At 35.2% G+C, this 22443-nt stretch overlaps 1 protein-coding gene across 6 annotated transcripts in view; it reads left to right on the top strand.

Moving 5' to 3' along the window:
- TTBK2 (tau tubulin kinase 2) overlaps nt 1-22443 on the top strand; it is an 83823-nt gene that overhangs the window by 47078 nt on the left and 14302 nt on the right. For 4 of the 6 annotated variants that reach the window (XM_064658160.1, XM_064658159.1, XM_064658162.1 and 1 more), the window contains 8 exons: nt 1904-1969; nt 2525-2617; nt 3601-3726; nt 6568-6725; nt 8304-8520; nt 9862-10073; nt 11203-11806; nt 16829-17077. In XM_064658160.1, the coding sequence (XP_064514230.1) occupies nt 1904-1969; nt 2525-2617; nt 3601-3726; nt 6568-6725; nt 8304-8520; nt 9862-10073; nt 11203-11806; nt 16829-17077 (1725 nt within the window). The remainder of the gene's footprint in view (nt 1-1903; nt 1970-2524; nt 2618-3600; nt 3727-6567; nt 6726-8303; nt 8521-9861; nt 10074-11202; nt 11807-16828; nt 17078-22443) is intronic. The other 2 variants (XM_064658161.1, XM_064658163.1) reach the window with 2 other exon arrangements.

Genomic DNA, 22443 nt, shown 5'->3' with positions numbered 1-22443 from the left:
ACTGAATATAGTCATTCCTTTTTAACATTCATACCAGAGACTGAAGATAGTAAGCATTTGATTTCATCTTCTGAAACTATATGCTCTTGAGATCTATGTAATTTGTATTTTCAACTGTTTTAAAGTTAAGCTCTCAGTGCCCTTTTGGAGAAGTGCTATTCATTAAACTGCATCTTTTTGTAAATTTATGTGTATTTTGATTGTCTTGGCAGTGATACTATATTATTCTTACTTGCATGGTTTGCCAACCTGCACAACTACTAAGAAGGAGATTTAAGTGCTTTTTTTTGAAAAATTTATTTCTCCAACTACAATGTTGTTTCAATGTTCAATATATGATATAAGATGATATAAGATTAAAGACAGTAACAAGACAGACAGACAATTGAGTCTGTCCTGCCTGAACATGACATGTGTTCCAAGCACCATTTAAACTTTATGATAACATGCGAATGCTAAGATTTATGGAATATCATCTGAGAACCTCTTCATGTTAAGAACATCCTAGAAGGTATTCTCTTAACTAATGCTGGTTCAGCTCTCATCATACTACTCTAGCAGATGTTGATTATATGGACTGTTGAATCCTTTATTAAAGACGTTGCTGCATAATCCTGCTGGATTCAATTGGCAGAGTTATTGACAGCAATAACAACTCCTGATTTATTTAAATGGTATTTCTGTATAGTGTCTGGTGGTGGATAAGAAAGAATTATACCTACATATATATATAGGTAGGGAGAGATGGAAGTGGTTTATCTTAATAATTTGTGTATTGTGGTTATATTTTTGTGTATATAAAACCAGACTTTTCAGTGTACTGGCCAAAGTTTTTTAAAATCTGAAGAATTATCGTGAGTCTTGGGCAAGCAGACAGATCACCAATACCTCTTTAAATACAAGTCAGAGGTGAGATAGATAATTGAAGCTTCCTATGTTCATTGTTAGAAGAAACAAAAAGAAGTATTGATTGGGAAGATAAGACTGCATAAAAGAAAGCAAGTTTACCAGTCCTGGCAGTTCTGTCTACATAGAATGATTAATTAAGGAGGTAGCATGGATTGGATATCTGCCTTAGGCAAAGTAATAACACCATAGTTTGATTTTTTTTTTTAAATTGTAAATATCTACTAATGATGACTGTTTTCAATTATATAATTCTTTCCGTAACGTTTTATTTGAAGAACAGAAGCATGGGAAAATGTATTCTGTGATTATAAAACACCAATTGACTTATGATTGTATGATATCTAGACTGTAAGGGAGGAAATGGTTGTTTTCAGAAACTAGAAAAGAAAGAAACATTTTAAATTGATGCCTGTAGTGCAGCCTTTGCTATTTATTGCTCAGCCATAGCTTTGAGACTTACCTGTGGCTTACTCTGCTCTTGGAATTTCTCAAAAAATTGGTTGGTTTGCTAGTTCAGAAAATAATTTGTGAAAATATTGCTAACACGTTTCAATAAATGGCTGCTTGTATGTTCATACCACATAATATTGGTGTATTTTAGCTAAGAGGAAGAAGTTATGGTTTAGATCCTGTCAGAACTTAAACCCTCAAACTTCTTATCGTTAGAACTAAGAAATAGTTTCAGCATTGGAGAAAAAAGAAGAATATTTCTGCCATATGACTGTGATGAGGAATGAGGTAAACAGGACGTGATGCCTGTGGAGAACAAATACTGATGTCAATAGATCATAGTTTATAAACTATCACATACTTTAAAAAACTTTGACAAATGTCACTTGTATTTCCATTGAGAACTTGTAGAAATATGGTAAACTGAAATAAAATCTCAAATGAGATATGTTGTGGCTCCATACTCACTTTGTAGATGCCAAGTTAAGTTGTCAGAGTGTTTATTTCTGACAATGAGAATCTTTTCTTTTTTATTCTTTGACAGCCACGAGCTGTCGCTGGTTTTCGAGGAACGGTACGATATGCATCAATCAACGCTCATAGAAACAGAGTGAGTATCTCAACCTGTATCAGACCCATCTCATATAGCTGAAATCAGTCAGTAATGCAGTTACTATTCATTTCCTATGCATTTATTATGTAGAAATTAATAGAAATTACAAATTTTGTGGAAGAATGATGTACTTTACAGTAGTCGAGGATAGAAAAGTTCTTGGTGTAGAAATAATAATGGTTTTAATAATTACCTTTGGTGTTCAGTTGTATTGTAAGTTAATAAACTAAAAAGGTGAAGTTACTGTGTTTTATGAAGTACATAATGTCCAGTACGTTGTCTTAACATCATACAGTAAAGAAATCTGAATAAGCTCTCCCAGTATAGACATTTGCAGTGTCATTTTAACACATTTCAACTTTTGTTGTTTCTCTATGGAAATTTACTTGTACGTTTCTCCTTAAAATAGTTGCTGGACTTAATGAAACTTGTTTTGCAGTGTAGATTATATTAAATTTTATAATAATTCAACTCTTGAGCAGTAAAGAATTTGTCTTCCCTTCTGTCTTCGGTATTTGTAATATACAGTAGAATAATATTTCTTTTCCACAGGAAATGGGTCGGCATGATGACCTTTGGTCTCTATTCTACATGTTGGTGGAATTTGTAGTTGGGCAACTGCCTTGGAGAAAAATAAAAGATAAGGTAAACCTGGAGGTGAAACCAAAGAGCATGAGGGAAATATACTTCTGGATTCCGGGGAAATGCTGTGATAAAGATTCCACTAAGACTCATTGGTTCATTAATTTTTAACATGAGGTTTTCCAGTGTTTTCTAGTGCTAGTTCTTGTCCCTGGTGTCATGGTGTAAAAAGCACTCAAATTTTATGAACTGTTCTAGGCAGGAAGTAGGCTTACCTGTAGATTGAAAATGTTTTAAATAGCAAAAGTAAGTGTATATTTGTCTCTTATTTCATTATTCCTGTTTTCACTTGAGTACTTTATTTCACCTATCACACCTATTTCACCTATCACACCTATCTCTTTTGATTACTTGTGAAATGGGCCTTTCTTATTTGCTGGTGAACAAAAGTGAATTGGGCAATATGCGGTAGTGTTTAAGTCATATATCCTAGGTGAGGTATGCAAAGAAACATCATCTAATTAACCTGTTATTACTTCTTACAACTTCTTCTGAAATTATACTGAAACCTGGTTACTCTCTGACGTGGTTTGTGTAGATGACAATGTGATATATAGGTGGCAGCTCTTTTTTGGTTGATTTACTCATGTTACATGACCAGATAAACACCAAAAAATGACTGAACTTCAGATGATGCAACAGGATATTTAAATCTTTAAAACATACATTCTGGAAAAGTTAGAGTGTTTAATGACACTCCTTAATATCAGTTAGCATTCAAACACAACACAAACACAGCAGAAAATTAAATGACTTTTCATATTGAATTTGAAGTTTGTACATTATTTTGCAAGTGTACTGGGAGCAATGACAGAATCTCTTATCTTTCTGTCTGATGTAGAATGGCCTTTCTCAGTACCATTCACTGTAATGTACTGACCTGTCTTTCTGGCTAGTAGTGTGTTGAATGGCTGTAACATAGAATGTAAATATGTTGTAGCAGAGAATGAAGATGTGGTAATGTTTGTTGTGTTACTTACTCCTAGGAGCAAGTGGGCTCCATTAAAGAAAGGTACGAACACAGACTTATGTTGAAACATCTTCCTCAAGAATTTAACGTCTTTCTGGATCACATTTCTAATTTAGATTACTTTACAAAGCCTGATTACCAGGTAAACACTTGTACTGTTTTGTCTTTCTGTTTTATAAATATGAGAATTTTATGCTGTTTCATCTTCAATTTGCTTTGATTTCATTGTGTAATCTTGGTAGTTATTATGGTTTGTGCCACCACAAAGTTACTTTAATGACCATCTACTGCCACAGAAACTTTGTGGTTCAGGTATGTCTTTTTTTTCCATTTGGGAAATGTAAGGCCATTAAGCTTCTAAAACAATTGACTAGATGCTTTTCAGTCAGTATTCTGTTAGGATACTCTAGTATCTAGTGGATGCTCTGTAAGTTAAATGGAGCAGATTGTTCTCTCAGTGATAGTCATTTTGGCAGTTTTCCAAAGTCTGGAACTCAGCACCTACAGTTAGAGCACAACATGCACTCATGGTGGGTTTTTAATACCAAAGTACTGCCTACAGAGATCACCAGAAAACTAGTAATTTTTCTTTGTCTGAGAATATTGCCTGCTGAAATGAGCAGCCTCTACTCAGTGATAAGTTGATATGTGCCAACAGGATATGCTGAAGAATGTATGTCTTACTCACTCAGTGTTGGCCCATGATTAAACAATAAATAAAGATAGAATTTTTTTCTATACCAGTTTGTGGAAAGCAGCAGAGGAATGCTCGGGAAAAGCAGGGAGGGAGAGACTTGAGAGGCTTTTCAGTCTCACAAACTGCAAGAGAAGTTGAACTGATTTAATAGCACACCACGACAAGTTGTCCCTGTGTTCCTTCCCTCGGGCTCCCAGAAACACACATTCCTGTTAGCTTCCCACTTGTACTATTTGTCTGCCTCTGTGCATTTGTTTGACTCACTAGCTCAGCAACACCAGAAGGAATGATTTTCTGTTGGTGTTCAAGTTGAATTGGTTCAACTGAATAAATAAATAATTCTGACTAAGTCTGGAATTGTAACTTTGATAAGAATGATTCCTGTGCTTTGCATGGTAAGTTTAACAAAGAAATCAAGATGTATTAGAATTTAAATAATTAAAAATCTCAAGGAATAACTAATTTCCTGTTAGCAAGTGGACTTCTCTGAATGTATTTTCTGCACATTTGCAAAACAGAGAATCTTTGTGCACTAACTTGAATGTAAAAAAACCCTCCTTATTAGAAATACAGAAAATGTTCAGCAATCCTGAAAAAATAAATACCTTGGGTTTTTTATTCTTTTCTATTACAAATTTCCATGGAAATTGTCCTGTAGTTTACAATCAAGGAAAAAGATTTCAATGTTTTGTGTGCCTAGTTATAAAGATGCATCAGATTTTTTTTTCTGTGGTAAAAATTATTGATTGCAGGAATTTTGATGTTGTATGGACAAACCTTGGGTAAATATATTTTATTTACATTATGTATCCTGAATGATAAAGCATATACACAGGCATATTTTTGCTAAACCTTTTTCTGTGTTCTATTTATATCTAACATAGTACATGCACTCAGGGATTAACACGATACCAGGACAGAGTTTTTCCATGATTAAGACAGCCCAGTAATTTACAGTTCTGTGGTTGGTCATGGAACATTTGCCGTTGCGTAGCTGCATCCTGAGCCTTACAACACAATCTTGCTCATGTGCTTTAGACCAGAGAAGGGTTTTATACAGAGCACTGAGAGTCTTTTAAACTCTAGTGTGTCTTAACTTGTGTTTGCAGAGATGCTGTTCCTACCTTTGATATGTATCATTCCTCGTTTGTATTTATGGGTAGGCACTGAACAAGAACATATGTATGTCCCTGGTTGGCATCCCTGCTTTGAAGAGTTTACCATCTAAAATGTTGATGACATAGGCCCAGAATCCATATGTGGTTTGGCAATGTCAGATGTTTATTTTATTCAGGTATTAGCGCACACGTTGCTTCAGCCTCCTGATGTTAAGCATTTGAGTTTGAATTATAGCAGAATTTGATTAAAACATTTAAAGGAGAATAACCTTAAAAATTACTTCAGAGATACTGGATAAGTTTTACAAGAAGAGGAGAATAAAACAGGGTACCTAAGGGACAGTGTGAACTATGGCTTTCTGCAATTCAGTAGCGTTACAGAACGGACTGGGATGAGTGGCACACAGAAGATTCTTGAGAGTAAGTTGCTAAAGAATATGCCCAAGGATACTGCAGAAAAATTTTCAACATCCTAGACTGGAAAAAAGGGTGAAAGCTAGAGTATTAGCTTTTAGGAAAAAAAATAACTTTAGAAATGTTAGAGTAAGAGAATGATATGGACAGAGCCTTCCCATCAGTGACTAGAATGAGACAGTTTTTTTCATGAAGAGAGGAAAGTAGGTGCAGTTTCTTTTCCTGTCATGGTCACAAATTTTTCTAAATGCTTTCTCATAGTGTAAAATGAGGATGGAAAACTTAGACATTTTTGTGGGATGAATGTCAGTATTAGATGAAGTAAATGATCCATGGTTCTTAATGACAGAAATGTATGAATTAGCAAATCCTTCTCTACATCTCATTCATTTCCTTGGTTTCTTGATGCTATCAAATATATTCTTTTCCTCTGCTGGAGAGCCATTGTATGCTATTCTGCAGCAATGTAGTCACACTTCTGTGTGTGTGTATTTCTCTTTTTGTGGAAGTCTATGGTGTATCATTGCCTCATGCCTGATAAAAAGACAGATGTGGGTGGATTTTTTTTCTTCTTTTTTAAATAAAATAAAATTTTGTGTATTGTAAGTTTGAAATCTTGAAAAATGAGAAGTGGTTAACATAAAGAACTAGTTTTTTTAAAAAAAAAATTGTTGTCAGTATTACAGGAGGATATTTCTTAATTACTTGTTCTCTTGACAAAAATGAAGCTCATTAACTTTTTTTTTCATTTCAGCTTCTCATGTCTGTGTTTGACAACAGCATGAAGACATTTGGAGTTATTGAAAGTGACCCATTTGACTGGGAGAAGAGTGGAACGGATGGCTCTCTGACAACAACAACAACTTCAACCACACCTCAGTTACACACTCGTCTTACACCGGCTGCAATTGGGTATGTATGCACATTGTGGTCACTTAAATAACCACAGAGGTTATTCCTACCAAAAGGAAATTGTCTCCATAATTTAGGGTTTTTTTTCTACAGAATGTTGAATACGTAGAGGAGTGAAGGTTTGGGAGCATTTGAAGTATTTCCCTTTTTAGGGTTCCAGTTTATATTATACTTAAAGATCAGCACTGCAGTCCTAAAATTATAGCAATAAAAAAATTATACTCCAGGAAATTGCATATAAATTTGCTCATTCATCCTTTGCTAAATCATATTTTGTGAAACTAAATAATGTGTCCTGAGTTTAACTGCCTGGAAATTTAACTGCCTGGAAATAAACCCATTGTTTTCTGGAATAAAATTCTAGCTACCATTTCCTTATAACTTTGAAAAATGAATGGATCTTTGTAAGAAATTTGGAAATAGATTTTGATTGTGTTTAAAATAATATTTAATGTGGTATTTGAGACATTCTGCAATAAAGTAAGTTGGATAAGATGTGATGTTTAATAATACCTATAGTCAGGGTATTGAAGAATATAAGAGGTGTTCATGGGTGGGGAGGAAGACTAGGCCTGTTCTAGGCCTTGAATAGATCAACTTTTAGCTAAAAATCACAAAGGTGGGAGTTTTGACAGTGTAGTGAGGCTGAAAAACGCCAGAATTTCATGTATTAAATTCTCACTATTTCAAAGTAATTAAAAAAAAATTGTTAAAGTAAATATCCATCAAGACACCAACTGGCTATACTATCTAACTGTTAGCATTACACGGGTGTATGGTGTGCACTGTTGAACCCACTGAGGCTGACAGGGATTTTACACATGGATCAGTCCCACTATCACACTAAGCATCACACTAGTTATTGTTAGTCTTGGCTGCAATTAACAGTTTTGGCACTGTAAAAGAATGACTTTTAATTGACCTCGTGTGCCTTCACTTTTTAGGACTAACATTGCTTCAGTTTCAGATGTTGAGCTACACCTTAGCCCTATTCAGCCTCAAGTCAATGGGATTACAGAACTTTGATTAAAATATAATGTCATGCTAGTGTTATGCTTATGTTTTGATTATCAGTAATTGGAGCAAAATAGCACTTTGATAAGAATAGTGATTAAAACCACATTTAGTTCACTCAGTAATTTTTCTTCCTCACACAGTATGTTTTGTTCCTCTGTCAAATTTTTGGGTAAAGGAAACTCTATGATGGAAGTTGCCATTAATTTTTTTTAATAGAAGAATATGTATAGAAGAGTCAGGAGTGAAGCTGAGCCCAGACATGATCTCTAACAAATTTTCTCTCAAGTGGCTTCGAAAACTTTCAAAAAAACACCTTTTAAGTGATTGTTTTTTTGACTTACATCTTTTGTTATGTGCCTAAATTAAAGAAACATAAATTGTGAAAGCCAGAATGTAAGGGGTTTTATATTAAATAATTTACAAGATTTAGTTTTCTACATAAACACGCTTTTCCTTGTAATTTTTGTTTGTTTGCTTTTTAAATAGAAAATAATTTCTGTAAACATGTGAGGGTATCAAAAATTTTGCCTTTCTGATTTTTTTTTTAAACTGCTTTTGTAGAATTGCCAATGCCACTCCTATCCCAGGAGATTTGCTGCGGGAAAATACAGATGAAGTATTTCCTGATGAACAACTCAGTGATGGAGAGAATGGTATTCCAGTTGGTGTCTCACCAGAGAAACTACCTGGATCCCCTGGCCATCAACGTCCTCAGGAAAAAGATGTTTGGGAAGAAATGGATGCAAACAGAAACAAAATAAAACTAGGGATCTGTAAGGTACTTTCAAATCTGCAATGTGAAGAACATCTTTGAACAGTTTCCTCTTCTCGTAGTGCAGATAAGATATAATTAATAATGCAGCAATGCTACTGATTAGCCAGATTTATGGTAGAGCTAACACATTTTATATACTGAAACAGACTTTTGGACCTTGTGTCACTTTATCAGGTCTCTCTGATAAATAGCTTGCTGATCATTTGAGATGCTTTGTAGTTTACTCATGTTCGTGTTCTTCAGACACAATCTTGATTCTTTCTCACTGAATGAAAACAAAGCAAATTTCCTGCATCTTGCTTGTGCAGAACCTAGATACTAAATGTACTAAAAAGAGTTTGATGTTCTTCAACTGACAGATTAATAGTGTGGTTGGTAGTATCCATTTAACTAACTTGGTAGTTTTGTCTCTGTAAGATATTATACCTTTTTACTGATCCAGAGGTTCATGGGCTAATCTTTGGAAGAGAATGCCACTTTATTTTCAAAAGTGGTCTCTGAGAATTAGTTGCTGTCTCCCTTACTCACAATCATAGTATTTCATACTCAAACAAATATAGCCCTGTTTCTTGATAAAAAAAATGTTTTTAATGTGAAGTATTGGTACTGAAATGTTCTTTATCTAGGAGAGATGTCTAGTTTTGAAGCTGTCACTTCTTGTTTGCTAGAAAAAAATGCACTGTGGGAAAGAACAAGGCATGGTGCCTATTTTCAAATATACTTATTTGTTTGGGTTTTTTTTACTGAAGGGGGAGAAGGGTTTAAACAAAGGCAATTTCTATTAACTATACCTGTAGGAACTAAGGATGATCATGATTTTCCAGCTCTAAATCATGCTCAGTTAGTATACAAGGTGGAATGCGGTTGGACTAAAACCTATTTTGAAGTCACAGAAATACCTAGTAGATTTAGTTTATAACAGTGTTACATGCTCCAGAGGATCAAAAAGATAGCCTGGAAGCTAACTTCTCTGTAATAAAAGCACTTGACTGTAAAGCAGACCAAAGATGCTACCAAGTGCCAGGTTTCAGACTATTATTAAAGAAAATTTCAGAGATGGGTGTGAAATATCAGAGTCAATTTAAGTGTAATTACTTGGGTTTTGAGACTGCCATTTTCAGACTTACCCAGAACTAGTATATTACTAGTATTTTGTCTGTTGTAGGTGTGTGCTGAAGAGCATATCTAAACTACATTAAGTATGTTGTGAACTTAAGGACCATTCCAAATACAACTCGGCTTTTCACATACTAAAAACTTGGATGATATTCATCATACAGTACCTTGTCTTCCTCTGTTTTACTACTCCTAGTGACTTACATTTTTACTTTATGGTCTGCACAGGCTGCCACAGAGGAAGAAAACAGCCATGGGCCAGTGAATGGAATGCTTAACGCGCCGAGTCTCGGTTCTCCAATTCGTGTTCGCTCAGAGACCACCCAGTTAGACAGAGATGTTCCACTGGTGCGAAAGTTACGTTCAATTCACAGCTTTGAACTGGAGAAGCGTATGACATTGGAATCAAAGCCAGACACTGAAAAGTTTCTTGAGACCTGGTAAAGAAATTATTTTATTGTTATGCTTACATCCTTCAAGCATATATAGTAAGGATACTATTATCTTTCCTTTGCCCTGCGAAGACAAGAAATGGAGGTGCTCAATTAATGGATTTCATTACTTGGCAGCCTCTTTAAAAAAAAGATCAGTGGTAGGATACAGCTAAAGTCAAACTTCCACACTTGGGAATTTTGTGTTTCAAGGCCAAGTGGTGTAACTCTGGTGTTTATTAACTTTTTCTTCAGTGACATACTCTTTACAGTCAGTACAACCCGTCCTAAGTAAGAATGATGACATCAGGTGCTCAACAAAGGTAACATGAGATTAGGTTATATGACATGAGAAGGAAAGTTTTGCAGAAAGTGGAGTTAATAAATAAAGTTAGAAATTTTCCTCCATGCAGCAGGCTTAGTTATACTCAAAGGTATTGCATCAACAGAAAAAAACTTGATAGAAGACAGAGGTCTTAAAATGGAATTTGAAGGCAGAGAAGAGACAGATGTATGAAAACAGATTCAATCAGTTGGCCTCTGTGTAGAAAGAATAATGGGAGAAGGACACAGTGAAATCAGACTGAAAGATAGAGGCTGAGTGGGGACAGTAGAAGCGAGCTGAGATGATGACAGTGATTCCTTTTAAATACTTCATAGCGGAGTTAGGAATCTGAATTTGTTTGATGAAGCAAATTATGCAAAGCATAAGTAAGGAATCAGTGAAAATAATAAATAACATTCTTCTTGAAAGCACCTAATAAGTGCTGCTGTAGACATCTGTTTCTTCTGCTTTGAGTCTCTGCTTTGTAACTTAAGTACAGTGGACCATCTGGTGGTAGCCTCATCACTGAGTTTTTATCCATTCACTATTCTCCCTTCTGGTAATTATATTTACAATACAATATGATATGTTACGGTGAAAGTTATAATATGTGTGCATTTCTAAGACCATCCGTCCATTTTTACTTGACATCAGACTTGCTTGTCTCAAATTGTGGAACCATTGTAGATTGTTCTAAAATATGACAACAAATTTTTATATAAATCTAGTTTTCTCCTACCAAAAAACCTCAAATGTAACTTACAATATTTAATTAATTCTTAACTAATTCAGATATTAACTTCTTTTCTCAAGTTTGGAGAAGATGCAGAAAGACTTGAATGCTGCGACAGAGACTCCTGCTGCTGCTGTTCCTCCTCTTTCTCAGAAAACACCCCTTCCTGCTCCTGCGACTGCTCGCATGGACCATGTTTGGCACTATGATGAAGAATATCTTCCAGATGCTTCAAAGCCTGGGTCAGCTATTTCTCCAGACCATGCTGATGGTGTTATGAGCAATGGATTTGTAGCTGTTAACTTAAGCTCCTGCAGGCAGGAGGTTGATTCTAAGGAATGGGTGATAATAGATAAGGAACGGGACTTGCAAGACTTCAAGACAAATGAGGCTTTAGGGCACAAAATGACCGGAAGTCCCTCAGATGAAGAGCCAGAGGTACTACAAGTTCTAGAGGAGTCCCCTCGAGAAGAGCAATCCAGACAGGGTGGTTGGGCAGGAAACAATGTCAATGGCAAGAACCAAACTTCAGGGGTGGAGTTTGTTCTAGACATGGAGTGTCATCCAGCTGCTTCTGAACAGCTTACAGATAAGTTGGAACTTCTGTCTGGAGCTGCTGGACAGCTTCTTGCGGCCACCCCTACAAGTCCTATGGAAGCTCAAGCAGAAGGAGCACTCACTCCGGTAAGAGAAATGATCACTGTTTTATTGAACCTGTCTTTATTCAGAATTATTTGAGGAAATAGTAAAGGCAGTGACTAAAATACAGTAGTGTAACAGAAATGCCTAGTTTCAGCAGATATGGGACTTGATTCTTGAGGAATGATCTTCCATGTTCTGTTATACAAGTGTCTGCATTCACCTGTGGAAGTGGCTATTAGTTCTGCAGATATGATCCATAGAACTGACCTTGTTTAAAAAGAAGTTATCTACCTGTGTCTCTATCTACCTGTGTCTCTATCTAGCTGTCCATCTGTCTGTCTGTCTAACTAAAGAAGCTCCTTATGCAGTGATTCCTAATCAGTGAGAAACATGCAAACATATATTTATTATATTTGCAATATATAAACATAAAATTACAATGAATATGTAAAATACTGTGCTACAGTGTTTCATATGTTTCAGGAAAAGCCAAAGTGATAGAAATGAAAGAAACAGTTACTTCCTCTCACTATCATTCCTGTAGTGTTTGCTTTTGGAATCCCTTTGTTTTTTCTTATTTCTTCTGAAATGACTTTTTGCCTTTCATAAAGTGTTGCTGTTTTTCACTTGTAAGATACTTTTGCAACTACTACTTTACTCTCGAGTTTTCACTGACTATTCTTTTTCTGTTTCTCCATCTTTTCTAAAGCATTCTCATTTGCACAGTTTGTGAACATTTACTTTTTTCTCCTTTGTCATTGTTTTTAAACAAAGATTTCTTTGTCTTTACTTAAGGAGGAAGGGAGATTAATTAAGTGATTGGAAATCAACTCTTGGTTTAATTTCTTCCCTTTTCTGAGTAGATACTGTGCCATCTATGATCTGAAGGTGAAGTCTTTCAAGCTCCCTTGAGCCCAGAAACCTCACTATACTTTTTAGTCACTTATCACCACTTTTTGTGAAAGTTACAGCCAACTCATTAGAAAAAGAAACTTGTCACTAACTACTCATTTATTGTAAGGTGTGGAAATATCCTTTACAGGGAAAATGAGCTACTCAATGTAGTTAACTACAGCTCCACAGTAAAATTTCATGGAAAATGCAAGATCATATCTTTCATGCAAGACTATATTTAGATATCATATTTTGAAGTACGTAGTTTATAGGAGATTAATTTTGTGTGATTGAAAATACAGAACTGTGTTAAAAAACAGAAGATTTCTAAGATTAAAATTGAAATCTTAGTTGTATGAAAGAGTTTTTGATGGGTTAGAAACTTCTAAAAGTGAAAAATTAATTTGAATTTTTCAGTTTTCAGCCGCTCAGTTCTTCTATTTTAATGTCAGTTTTAGAAAAACAGACAAAAAAGAGCAGTACTTGGTCCTGTACAAAATACTAATTATCAAGTGTTTTTATTTCGAAAGCCATTAAAAAAAACAGCTTGCACTATTCCACTTTAAAAAAGCGTGGCTCTTTTTGGGGAAATAGCTGTTTTACTTAAAACTGAAAGTAGACGTGGTAAAAATATTATGTACTACACTGCAGAGAATGGACACTATCTTTATCTGGAAAGGAAGAAGCTTCAGAATGTGGGAGCAGAAACAGTTGTAAACTAAGTTAATTAAAGTGCAAGATGTATTGCAATACTGGTTGAAGTAGAATTTGGGATGAGATTATATTTTAGTTTAGCTTTGCAAGCAGGTAAGGGATGTTTGTCATGACCTCAAAAATGGGGGAAATTAATATGGTTTATATTATCCTGGAAGGGCAAGTAGTGTTGTGAAGGCAGGATGAATGACAGGAAGGAACTTACTGTTTCGAAGGTGAATCATGTGGAGTTGAAAAAATAAACTGAACTGGGAATAAAGAAAATAGAGGTTATTTGGCTGATTTATAAACTGGGAACAGAGTGTGTCTATGCAGTGCATCTATTCCAACTGTGATGTATTCCCCTTCATTAAGGATATGTAAATATTCCTTGAGATAGGTACTGGAACCTAGCTGTTCTTACAGGTGAGTGTCCTGATCACTTCACTGGGAGAAAGCGTATATATGCCTCTTCATACAGTAGTTCTCTCTATTCAAGAGTCCTTAGGGAGCTGTTTGGTAGAGTCCTTTTCCTTCTTCTTCAGAATATTTACCCACCTGAAACTGTTCTTTAAATGTGATCCTTTTTTGTGCATCAGATGTTCTTGTTATTTAGTAATTTTTTCTAAGTAGCCGTTTCCCAACAATAAAAATAATAGGCAAGGTCATATTTTATTTTTCTGTTGATTTAATTATATTGCATGAGTTACTAAGAACAGGCTTGGATCCAAGAATGTTAAGTTTAGAACCATAAATCAAATGATTTAAGTATTACTAAAAGGGGTTAAAAATAGATGTTTAAATTATAGTAGTGTAATAATATAATTTTTGAAATAGTTCACTCATTTCAAACAGCTCAAAATTCTAGGACATGTCAGCATTCATGATCCTCATGTTTATGAATATACCTCCTATAAGGATTTCTAGTGACCTGCTTCACTATCACTTAGGAGAAAGCATGAGGAATTACGGTTTTTGAGCTTATTCTGATAGGTTTGTTAAGTATGCAAGCATTTATTTCAGTGGTGAATGAATAAAGTAGCTTTACTATCGTATTTTTTTAATTTTTCCTTTTTACTTTGATGATTCTTCTTTGTTTCTTTCAGGGCTTTATTGCTCACTGTTTAAGTAGTAAGTAGTAGCATGGATGTTTCTGTATGAGAAACTAACATTTTGTATACTCACCCATAATTATATTTACTCCTGAAGGAAAGAAATTGCTGGTCTCTAGTCCTTCCATTTGTAGCTAAATGTTCTTCCTGAAATAGTGTGTGTACGTGGACTTCCAGTAACTGTTGATAATATCACTTCTTACCTGTTTTACACAGCATTAGCATTCTATTAAGAATGTAAAGTTGTAGCAGTTAAAAAAGGAAACCCAAACTCAAAAAATAAGAGAGAAAAATGTGTAAGTTATTGGCTCAGGGTTGAGAAAGTTTCAGGCATAAAAAATTATAGCAAACTGTGCTGTTATGGAAAAAACCCCCTGCAGGTAAGAGAAGTAATTTTCATGTTATTAGTCATGGTTTTCCAGTTCCAATACAGATTCTGTGTGCTATCAGCAAATACCAGTTTGGTCTGGCTTAGTTGTGGGCAGACAGTCATGTATCTCTTGAACTACTCAAAGCATGCTAAGGGTATATGTGCTGACTTTATGCTTTGATAATGGCTTTGTGTTGACTTTGGCTGCAGGAGAGACAGTATGTGATTTGCTGTAATATCTGCTGGTATGAAGTTAATTTGTCAAAAGAATGTGAACTGATCTAGACTAATGGTGAATTTATACTGGAGCAGCACTTTGCATCATACAGCTCTAGTTTTCTTTTCCTTGATCTGGTACTAAGAGCATAGAGTTGGACTTTGTGTTGTTGAATGATGGCTTCATTAATTTACTGTGTTTGTATTGAATTGCAAAGAACTCCATACAGTGCATGCACAAAACTTTGCAGCATATATTTGTTAAGTAGATATTTCAGTCAATAAATAATAATGGATTTGAAGTAATTAAACATCTAATAGCTATTTCCATTTTCATCTTCAGTTTAAATTAAACAAGAGTTTGCTCTGGTCACACTTACTTGACTACCTAAAATCATATATATATATATGTGTGTGTGTGCGCGTGTGTCTGTGTTATAGAAGAGTGTTTACGGTGTGAATCTATTTATTTTTATTATTTAGAAATATTACTGAAATGGAAATTTTGTATCTTGAGGTACTATTGTATTTTATCAAAAGCTTGTTCTTAAATTTCTATTTATTTCTGAGTTCTAAGTAGTTTAATTTTCATATGCCTTCTAGCCTCAATTGCTGCTTTTATGAGACACTGGAAATACTTTCTTTTTCCCCACTTGCAAGTCAGATATGCATTATGGGAACTGAACCTTTAGGGTTGACACAATTGAAAATACCTTTTCCTTAGGAACAGAAATGCTTGATAGGTGCTCTTGGTTTCCAAAGAATGCAGGTTAGAATTGCAAGTACTGTGGTAGGAAACAAAAAGTCACCTTCATGAAGCTTGCAGAAAGTTTCCGTATCTCTACTCTTCGAGGTTTTCTCTAAATGTAATGGGAACAAAGAGTTGCAGACTGTGTATAGCAATCTCATTTACAGGTATTTTCTCATTTACAGGTATTTAGATGTGTCACTATTAGATGTTTATTCTGTGCTGGAAAAGGTCTTGCAAAAAACCAGTTGATTTCAGAGTTGTCATCAGCAACCAATTTGAAAATCTAGTTTGTCTAAAATTATTTGTTTGGAACACTTGGACTTTACAATTCCTATTCTTCTTTCTTTCCTTGTATCTAAATGCTTGAATAATGTAGTTCAAGATCAAGCAATTGTTCCTGGATTCTTGAGGCCAGTGTATCCTTCTAGTTTGATCCCATATTTGGGAAGTTTCATCAAAATCGTTTAGTATTAACTTTTCTGATTAGTCCTGTCAGGTCCAGTTCTTAATGTACACTGCTGTGCTGTAGTTGTAAAGCCTGCAATGGGCGTATATGCTAAAGATATAGTAATCTCAGAGACACAGATGTCTTGTTGTGTGGATGTGTTAAGCATTTGCAAGGACCAGTCAACTATCAACTAATGTACACAGTGTCCTTGAAACTGACTGAGCTAGTTTATTAAATTTGCCCTAGATTGTTACTGACTCCTTATAATGGTTGCAACAGTTGGACTCAATGAATCTGTGATTTTATTTGCCAACCTAAGGATTCTATGATTCTAAGACTGACTGAATGAAGAAGCCAGCTAGAGAAAGGATGCTCACTCTTGATTTTGATACTGGATTTTTGAAAATGGTTGGTGGAAAATGTGAAGATTAGTCTTAGGACACCTCTTAAATTATCAGCTTTCAGCCTCTGAGGGAGGTGTGAATACAGTTGTCTAAGAGATTGCATTTAGGCAAGCATAAACAAGACTTATTAAAACATTTTCAACCTTATTTTCTTCCCCGCCATGTTGTTCTCACAGCTCAACTCATGTCATATGCTGCATTTCTCCACTCCAAGAATTTCAAGTCCCATCCTCCGCACCATGAGCCCTATAGCCTATCTCTCCGTCCACTTGGACCCTCTGAAAGAGGCTGGTTTACCAAGGAGTCAATCAGCTGAGAGCCACTCCTCTTCCTCCTGCTCAACTGGTCGTAGGCAGCTTCCTGTCATTCCTTGTGGCAACAAGTTCCCCCCTGTCATTCGCATCTCAAAAGCACAACTTGAGCAGGTGAATAAGCCTCATCTTCATAAAAGTGACTGCATTGTAGCAGTCATCTGCAAAGTTTAACATTTTCTGTTGCTCTGCACAGCCTGATAGTAGGCATATGCTAATCATACTGCTATACACAACATCCTAGAAATATTTTGAAAGATCAAGTTGAGGAATAACAGTGAATCTTGTTCAGGAATAGAGTCAGGAATACTCTGTGAGGAAAATATATTGAGCCACTTAGAAGAAAGCAATATTTAAAGAGCTGTTATTCAGGTTATGATCTGGAGCACCAAGCATCTCTGGATGTTCTGGAAGATAGATTCACTTCCTCAGAGGGATCTTCTCCTGAAAAAAAGATAGGATTATAAATCTAGGAAATAAGATTTTTGCTTCTTTCAAAACTAAGATTAAAGTCTTTCTTTTAATGTGTTCCTGTACTCAGTATCAGGTGATTTTTTTAATTGGGAACACACACTGAAATTTGGACTACTCTAAATGATTTCAATGTGAGAAAAAAGATCTGGAGATAGTTGGATTGTTACTTTGGAAATGAACAAAGAATGAATTGATCCACTGCTTGCAGTATATAAAACAAAGATGGCAATTATCGGGGATCATAGATAACAAAAAATGTCACTAGAGAAAGAGTTTTCATAGTTTTGTATTTCCAGTTTCATTTCTATATGAAAAAGATTGAGGCTTGGAATCATAATTAAAGTTGACCGCAATTTGTGTATTAGTCACAAAAATACTGATATTTGCTAAGGAGCATGAGCTCGCATTGTTGGGTAAAACAGTATGACATAGCATTAATGCATAAGACTAACATATCATCATCATTTTACCATTAATATTTCATTTTAATTATATTTTGTGTTGCCTTTTGTTTCCAATGTATTTTTCAATATAAATATTTCTATATTAAAGACTTTTTTTCTTTTTTCAGTGAAGAATGCACAGGAGTATTGATATTAAAAGTAATCCATCAACATTAGTTACTTTCAAAATTCCATAGGATCAGTGGTGAGTGATAACAAGGCAAACAAAGTAGCTAGTGTACTTATGTCAGCATTTTGTCTCTTAACTCAAAAAGCAGTGGGGTTTTTTGCTGCAACTCCTGACTGCTTTTTAGTTCAATATAAAGAAAATAGTTCTGTGCACGATGTATGGAAACACATGAACAGTAGCTCCCCAATGTTCATTATTGTGAACTTGATGGGATACCGAAATACCACAGTCTTTATGGTGACTGTCATGTTGAGTAGGAAAAAGGACTTAGAAGAAATCAACTCGTTAAAAGTTAAGCTTCAGTATTTTTTGGGATTAGTTTGTATCCCAGGATGCCAAATGACATTTTTTTGCCTGTATATCTACAATTTAAGTTTTCCAATGAGAATCCATTGCAGCTATAATTAGCAAACGTAGTAAACTGTGCACAATGCTCAGAGAAAATAAGTTGGCGCAGAGGGTCTTCTCTGGCTTCCTTAGTACCCAAGAAATGAATACAGCTGCAATATTAATAGGGGATGCAAAGTGATGTGCTTTTCTGTCATGTGACTGGTGTTGCTATTTAGTGGAGTGAGCATATGTAGCATTCAGCATCTTCTTTCTTTTTACTGGGTAAGTCCACAACTGGTGTGTTCTTTTATGAGCTGTGATTTTGGAAGTCCTAACTCTGTTTAGAATTTAACTTCCAGTTTTTCATTTGCTATGGAAACTACAAGCATGTGATTGTATAGTTCATTCCAACATTGAAAGCCTTGTATACTTTATGGCTCACTGAAGAACTCAAAAACTTTTGCAAGTCCTTCTCTTTTTGATAGTGCAGTAATGTTAGGTACTAGCAAGTTAGGAGTTCCTCAGCATGAAAGATGAATATGCATGTTAATAATCAAAGCTTTTCTCCTATTCAATATTAAAAAGATTTCTAATGTCATTCTGTATAAGTGTTTGGTACTGAATTTATTGTCATGTATTTCCTGCTGTCTGCAATTTCGTTCAGCATTCATAACTAATGAATTACAGAGGTAAGCGATCTGTGCTGTTGAATTTAATTTCATGTATTAAAAATAAGAAATTATAGATTTGTTTCTAAAATCAAGCAAAGTGATTTTCTTTCCAGCTTTTTAATGAATGAGTACTTAGGAACTCTAACCCATCTTCCTTTACTTTGATGTCAGATAGAGGAGGTATTGAAATTTCTGTATATTCTCTGCTCACTAGTGCAGAGAGGGTTTAGGATGTAGGTCTATATTTATTTTTCGATAGAGAACTCCTCTCTTGCCATACATATATTATGGAAGGCAATCAGAGTGTTTTGCTTCAGCTCTCCTTAGTTATTCAACTTGCAGCATAAAGAAAAGAGTGTGGCAGCATTACAGCTGACTGAAAACCAGAGAGAATTATTTGACTAGAATCCGAAGAGTATGTCCAGAATGATATTAGCATCCTTTTCATCTATAACATGGTCAAATTGTACAGCAGATTCTCTTGAAACATAATCTTTTTCTTTCTTTCTTTGAATTTTTCAGCCAGGTTAGTCTCTGAACTCTGCTCATTAGAGGGCTGTTTAGAGTGTTGTTTGAGGTCAGCAGTAAAGGTGCTGCAAGTACAGCAAGTACTGGCCAGGGCTGCTAAAGTACACATAATGCTAAATGTGTAACTGTATCTTGAGAAACCATCAAAATCAGTGACCTCAGATTTTGATATTTATGGTTTCACAGCTCTAGTTCTACAGGAAGATAGAGAACACCTCTTCTAGCCAAGGCAGCCATGCGGAATACTTCTAAACTGGCTACCCTGTAATATGATTCAGCCCTTAACAAAGGTGGATTCCAGTTTTGTCTGTCATTCAAACATGTTTTCTTTTTTCAGTGTGCTTAATGAGACATGTACAAGGGGGCTAATTTTAATCTAATGATTTTGCAGTTATTCAGTATGTTAGGGGAGCATAATCTGTGTCTCTCAGATTGAGCAATTTGAATTAGTTGGCACAAATATTTTCTTTTCTCTTGAATTTGTACCTTGTTGAAACATTAAAAAAAAGTATTTTTAGTTATATTATTGGTTACAAAATGCTCTGAAATCTTCCCACACAAGATGTTATGGAAATGCAAACCATCACACTCATATTCGTATCCGAAATGTGAAATAGTATACTAATCTGCATTGAAAAATTTGCCCTGATTTTTAAGCATCTCACTGGAATTCAGGGACCTGTGGAAGAATAAGGTAAGGCTTCTTGACATATTCGAGGGGCATTTAGAGAAAGAAAGCATATTGGATGTTTCAGGTTTATGAGCCTGATAGTAAATGTTGTAAGTTTTGCCTTTTTTTATGAACAAACTTTAGCAGGTTTCACTAGTCTGTGATAGCAAAAGAATGAACATTTACATTGGTTTTCACATTTAACAATCCCTTTTAGAACCACAAATAAACAAACAAAAGCCCAAAGATGCTCCTATCTTGTTACAGTGTCCTTTTATAATTGTAAATTTGTCAGTGGCGTTAGCTTGAAGGTGTCACGTATGTTAGGATTGCCTTTGAACTCAGCTAGTTAACACTCTGGTTTAGCATTTAAAATATCAGGAATGCATACACTTGTCCAATTTAATTTTTAAGACACGGCACATTATCAAATAGATGTGCCCTGCAAAGAAATGAGAGAAAAGGTTTTCTCTGTTCAGGGAGTTTGTGTTTTTACTGCTGCCATGGTTAAAGCCACGGTTTGTCTGTAGCAAAAGGGTTCTGATTTCAGGTTTTACAGAATTGTTATGCCTCCTGTTCCCTATCCTGATAGAAACTATATTGAGTCAGCGTGAGGTTTAAGTTAGGTTCTTCCCAAGAGGCTGCTACCATCATGGTAGATATAAAAAAAATCTTCATATGTTACTTTTCTTTCGTCTAGGATGAGGGCCTGCCACATGTGAAAATTTTAACAAAAGAAGTTTAACTGGAGACTACCAGTTACTACAAATGCCTACAATGCTTGCAGTACCATATATGTGGGTCTCTTGAAAGGGATTCGGTATCAAAGCTTACAATCATCTCTAGTCTGATGTTCCTTAACACTATTTCTTACAGCTGTATATTTCTCCTGTTTATCCTGATATTAGTCTATTTGTAGAAACAGCCCATGTACATTAGTAAATATATAATTAATTATATTTAACTTTTTCCCTGCAGTGAATTTAATCTGGAAATGGATTGTAAGGGATACAAAAGATTAACTCTAAAAAGTCAGTAGGGATGATAGTAGTAGGTAGGGAAGATACTGAAAAGTAGGAGGTCTGTTCTGAACAGTAAGCTAAGTGAGCTGTCTTCTGAGATGTAAGCACAGTAGTGTTTCACTCATGTGACAGTGATACTGTCACTAAATTACAGGACAGTGTGCTAATATGCCCTTTATTTTTTCATACAAACTGCAGTTCAAATTTCTTTGTAGAGATGTAAAGTTGTGCAAGGAAATATAAATTAAGTCACATAAGTAAATTAAAACTCATGAAGTATGAGGAGGAAGCTGGTGAACTGGAAAGATTCAGGGAGGTATTTTTGTTTGGTATTGCCAAAGTTGCAGACTCATACTAACCTTGGTCATACTCCTGGTAGGCAATAGAGTTTAACCATAGATGAAAAAGAAGCAGGGAAAGGAAAAAAGATATGTGAGGTTTGTTCCCCTGGATACACAAGCTTTAGTAAGGTAGGAAAGATGTTCTGAAAAGTAAACTGGTCAGGAAAAGTGTCTTCAGAATGCCAAGTGATATGATGATGGTTTATTAATGTGAGAAATTACAAATAATGAAAGGATTAGCAGAACAATGAATCTCTACACCATGTCTCTAAGAGGCCTGAAGTCCTGACAGCACTTGACATGCTTGCAGAAATACCCAGACATCATGAGTGGAGGGAAGAAACTATTGCTGAAAGGTCAGATGATTACTTGCTGATATTGTACAATAATCCATATTCACACCTTTAAATCTTTCAGACTTAGCAGCTTTGCAGACCTAAACTCAGTATTTCATTCCTCTGCAATTCGCTGCATACGTTCACAGAGGCATTCATGCAGATGTATCCCTTGCTTTTACAGCCTGTCAAAGTTTTAAAAGGAGGCAAGTTTATCAGATGTCATAAAGGATGTCTGAGAGGTATTTGTTGTTTTGTTCTTTTTCCATCTTAACATCCCACTCGCCGTCCTGTAAAGTTTCTTGAAGAAAATGCAGTATAATTTCTCAGCTCAGTTCAATGCAAATTTGAGAAAACAGAAAGGAATTAAGAAATAATTTAGGGAAGACCAAAAGATTCAAGAGTGTGGTGGTAATAGTTTCATTCAAATATTCTGAAGTGAAAGGAGAACCTCAAATTCATGTTCCACATGTTGT

The sequence above is a fragment of the Pseudopipra pipra genome, chromosome 6 (genome assembly GCF_036250125.1).
Source record: "Pseudopipra pipra isolate bDixPip1 chromosome 6, bDixPip1.hap1, whole genome shotgun sequence".
NCBI lineage: Eukaryota > Metazoa > Chordata > Aves > Passeriformes > Pipridae > Pseudopipra > Pseudopipra pipra.
This window is presented reverse-complemented; position numbering and strand designations above follow the sequence as displayed.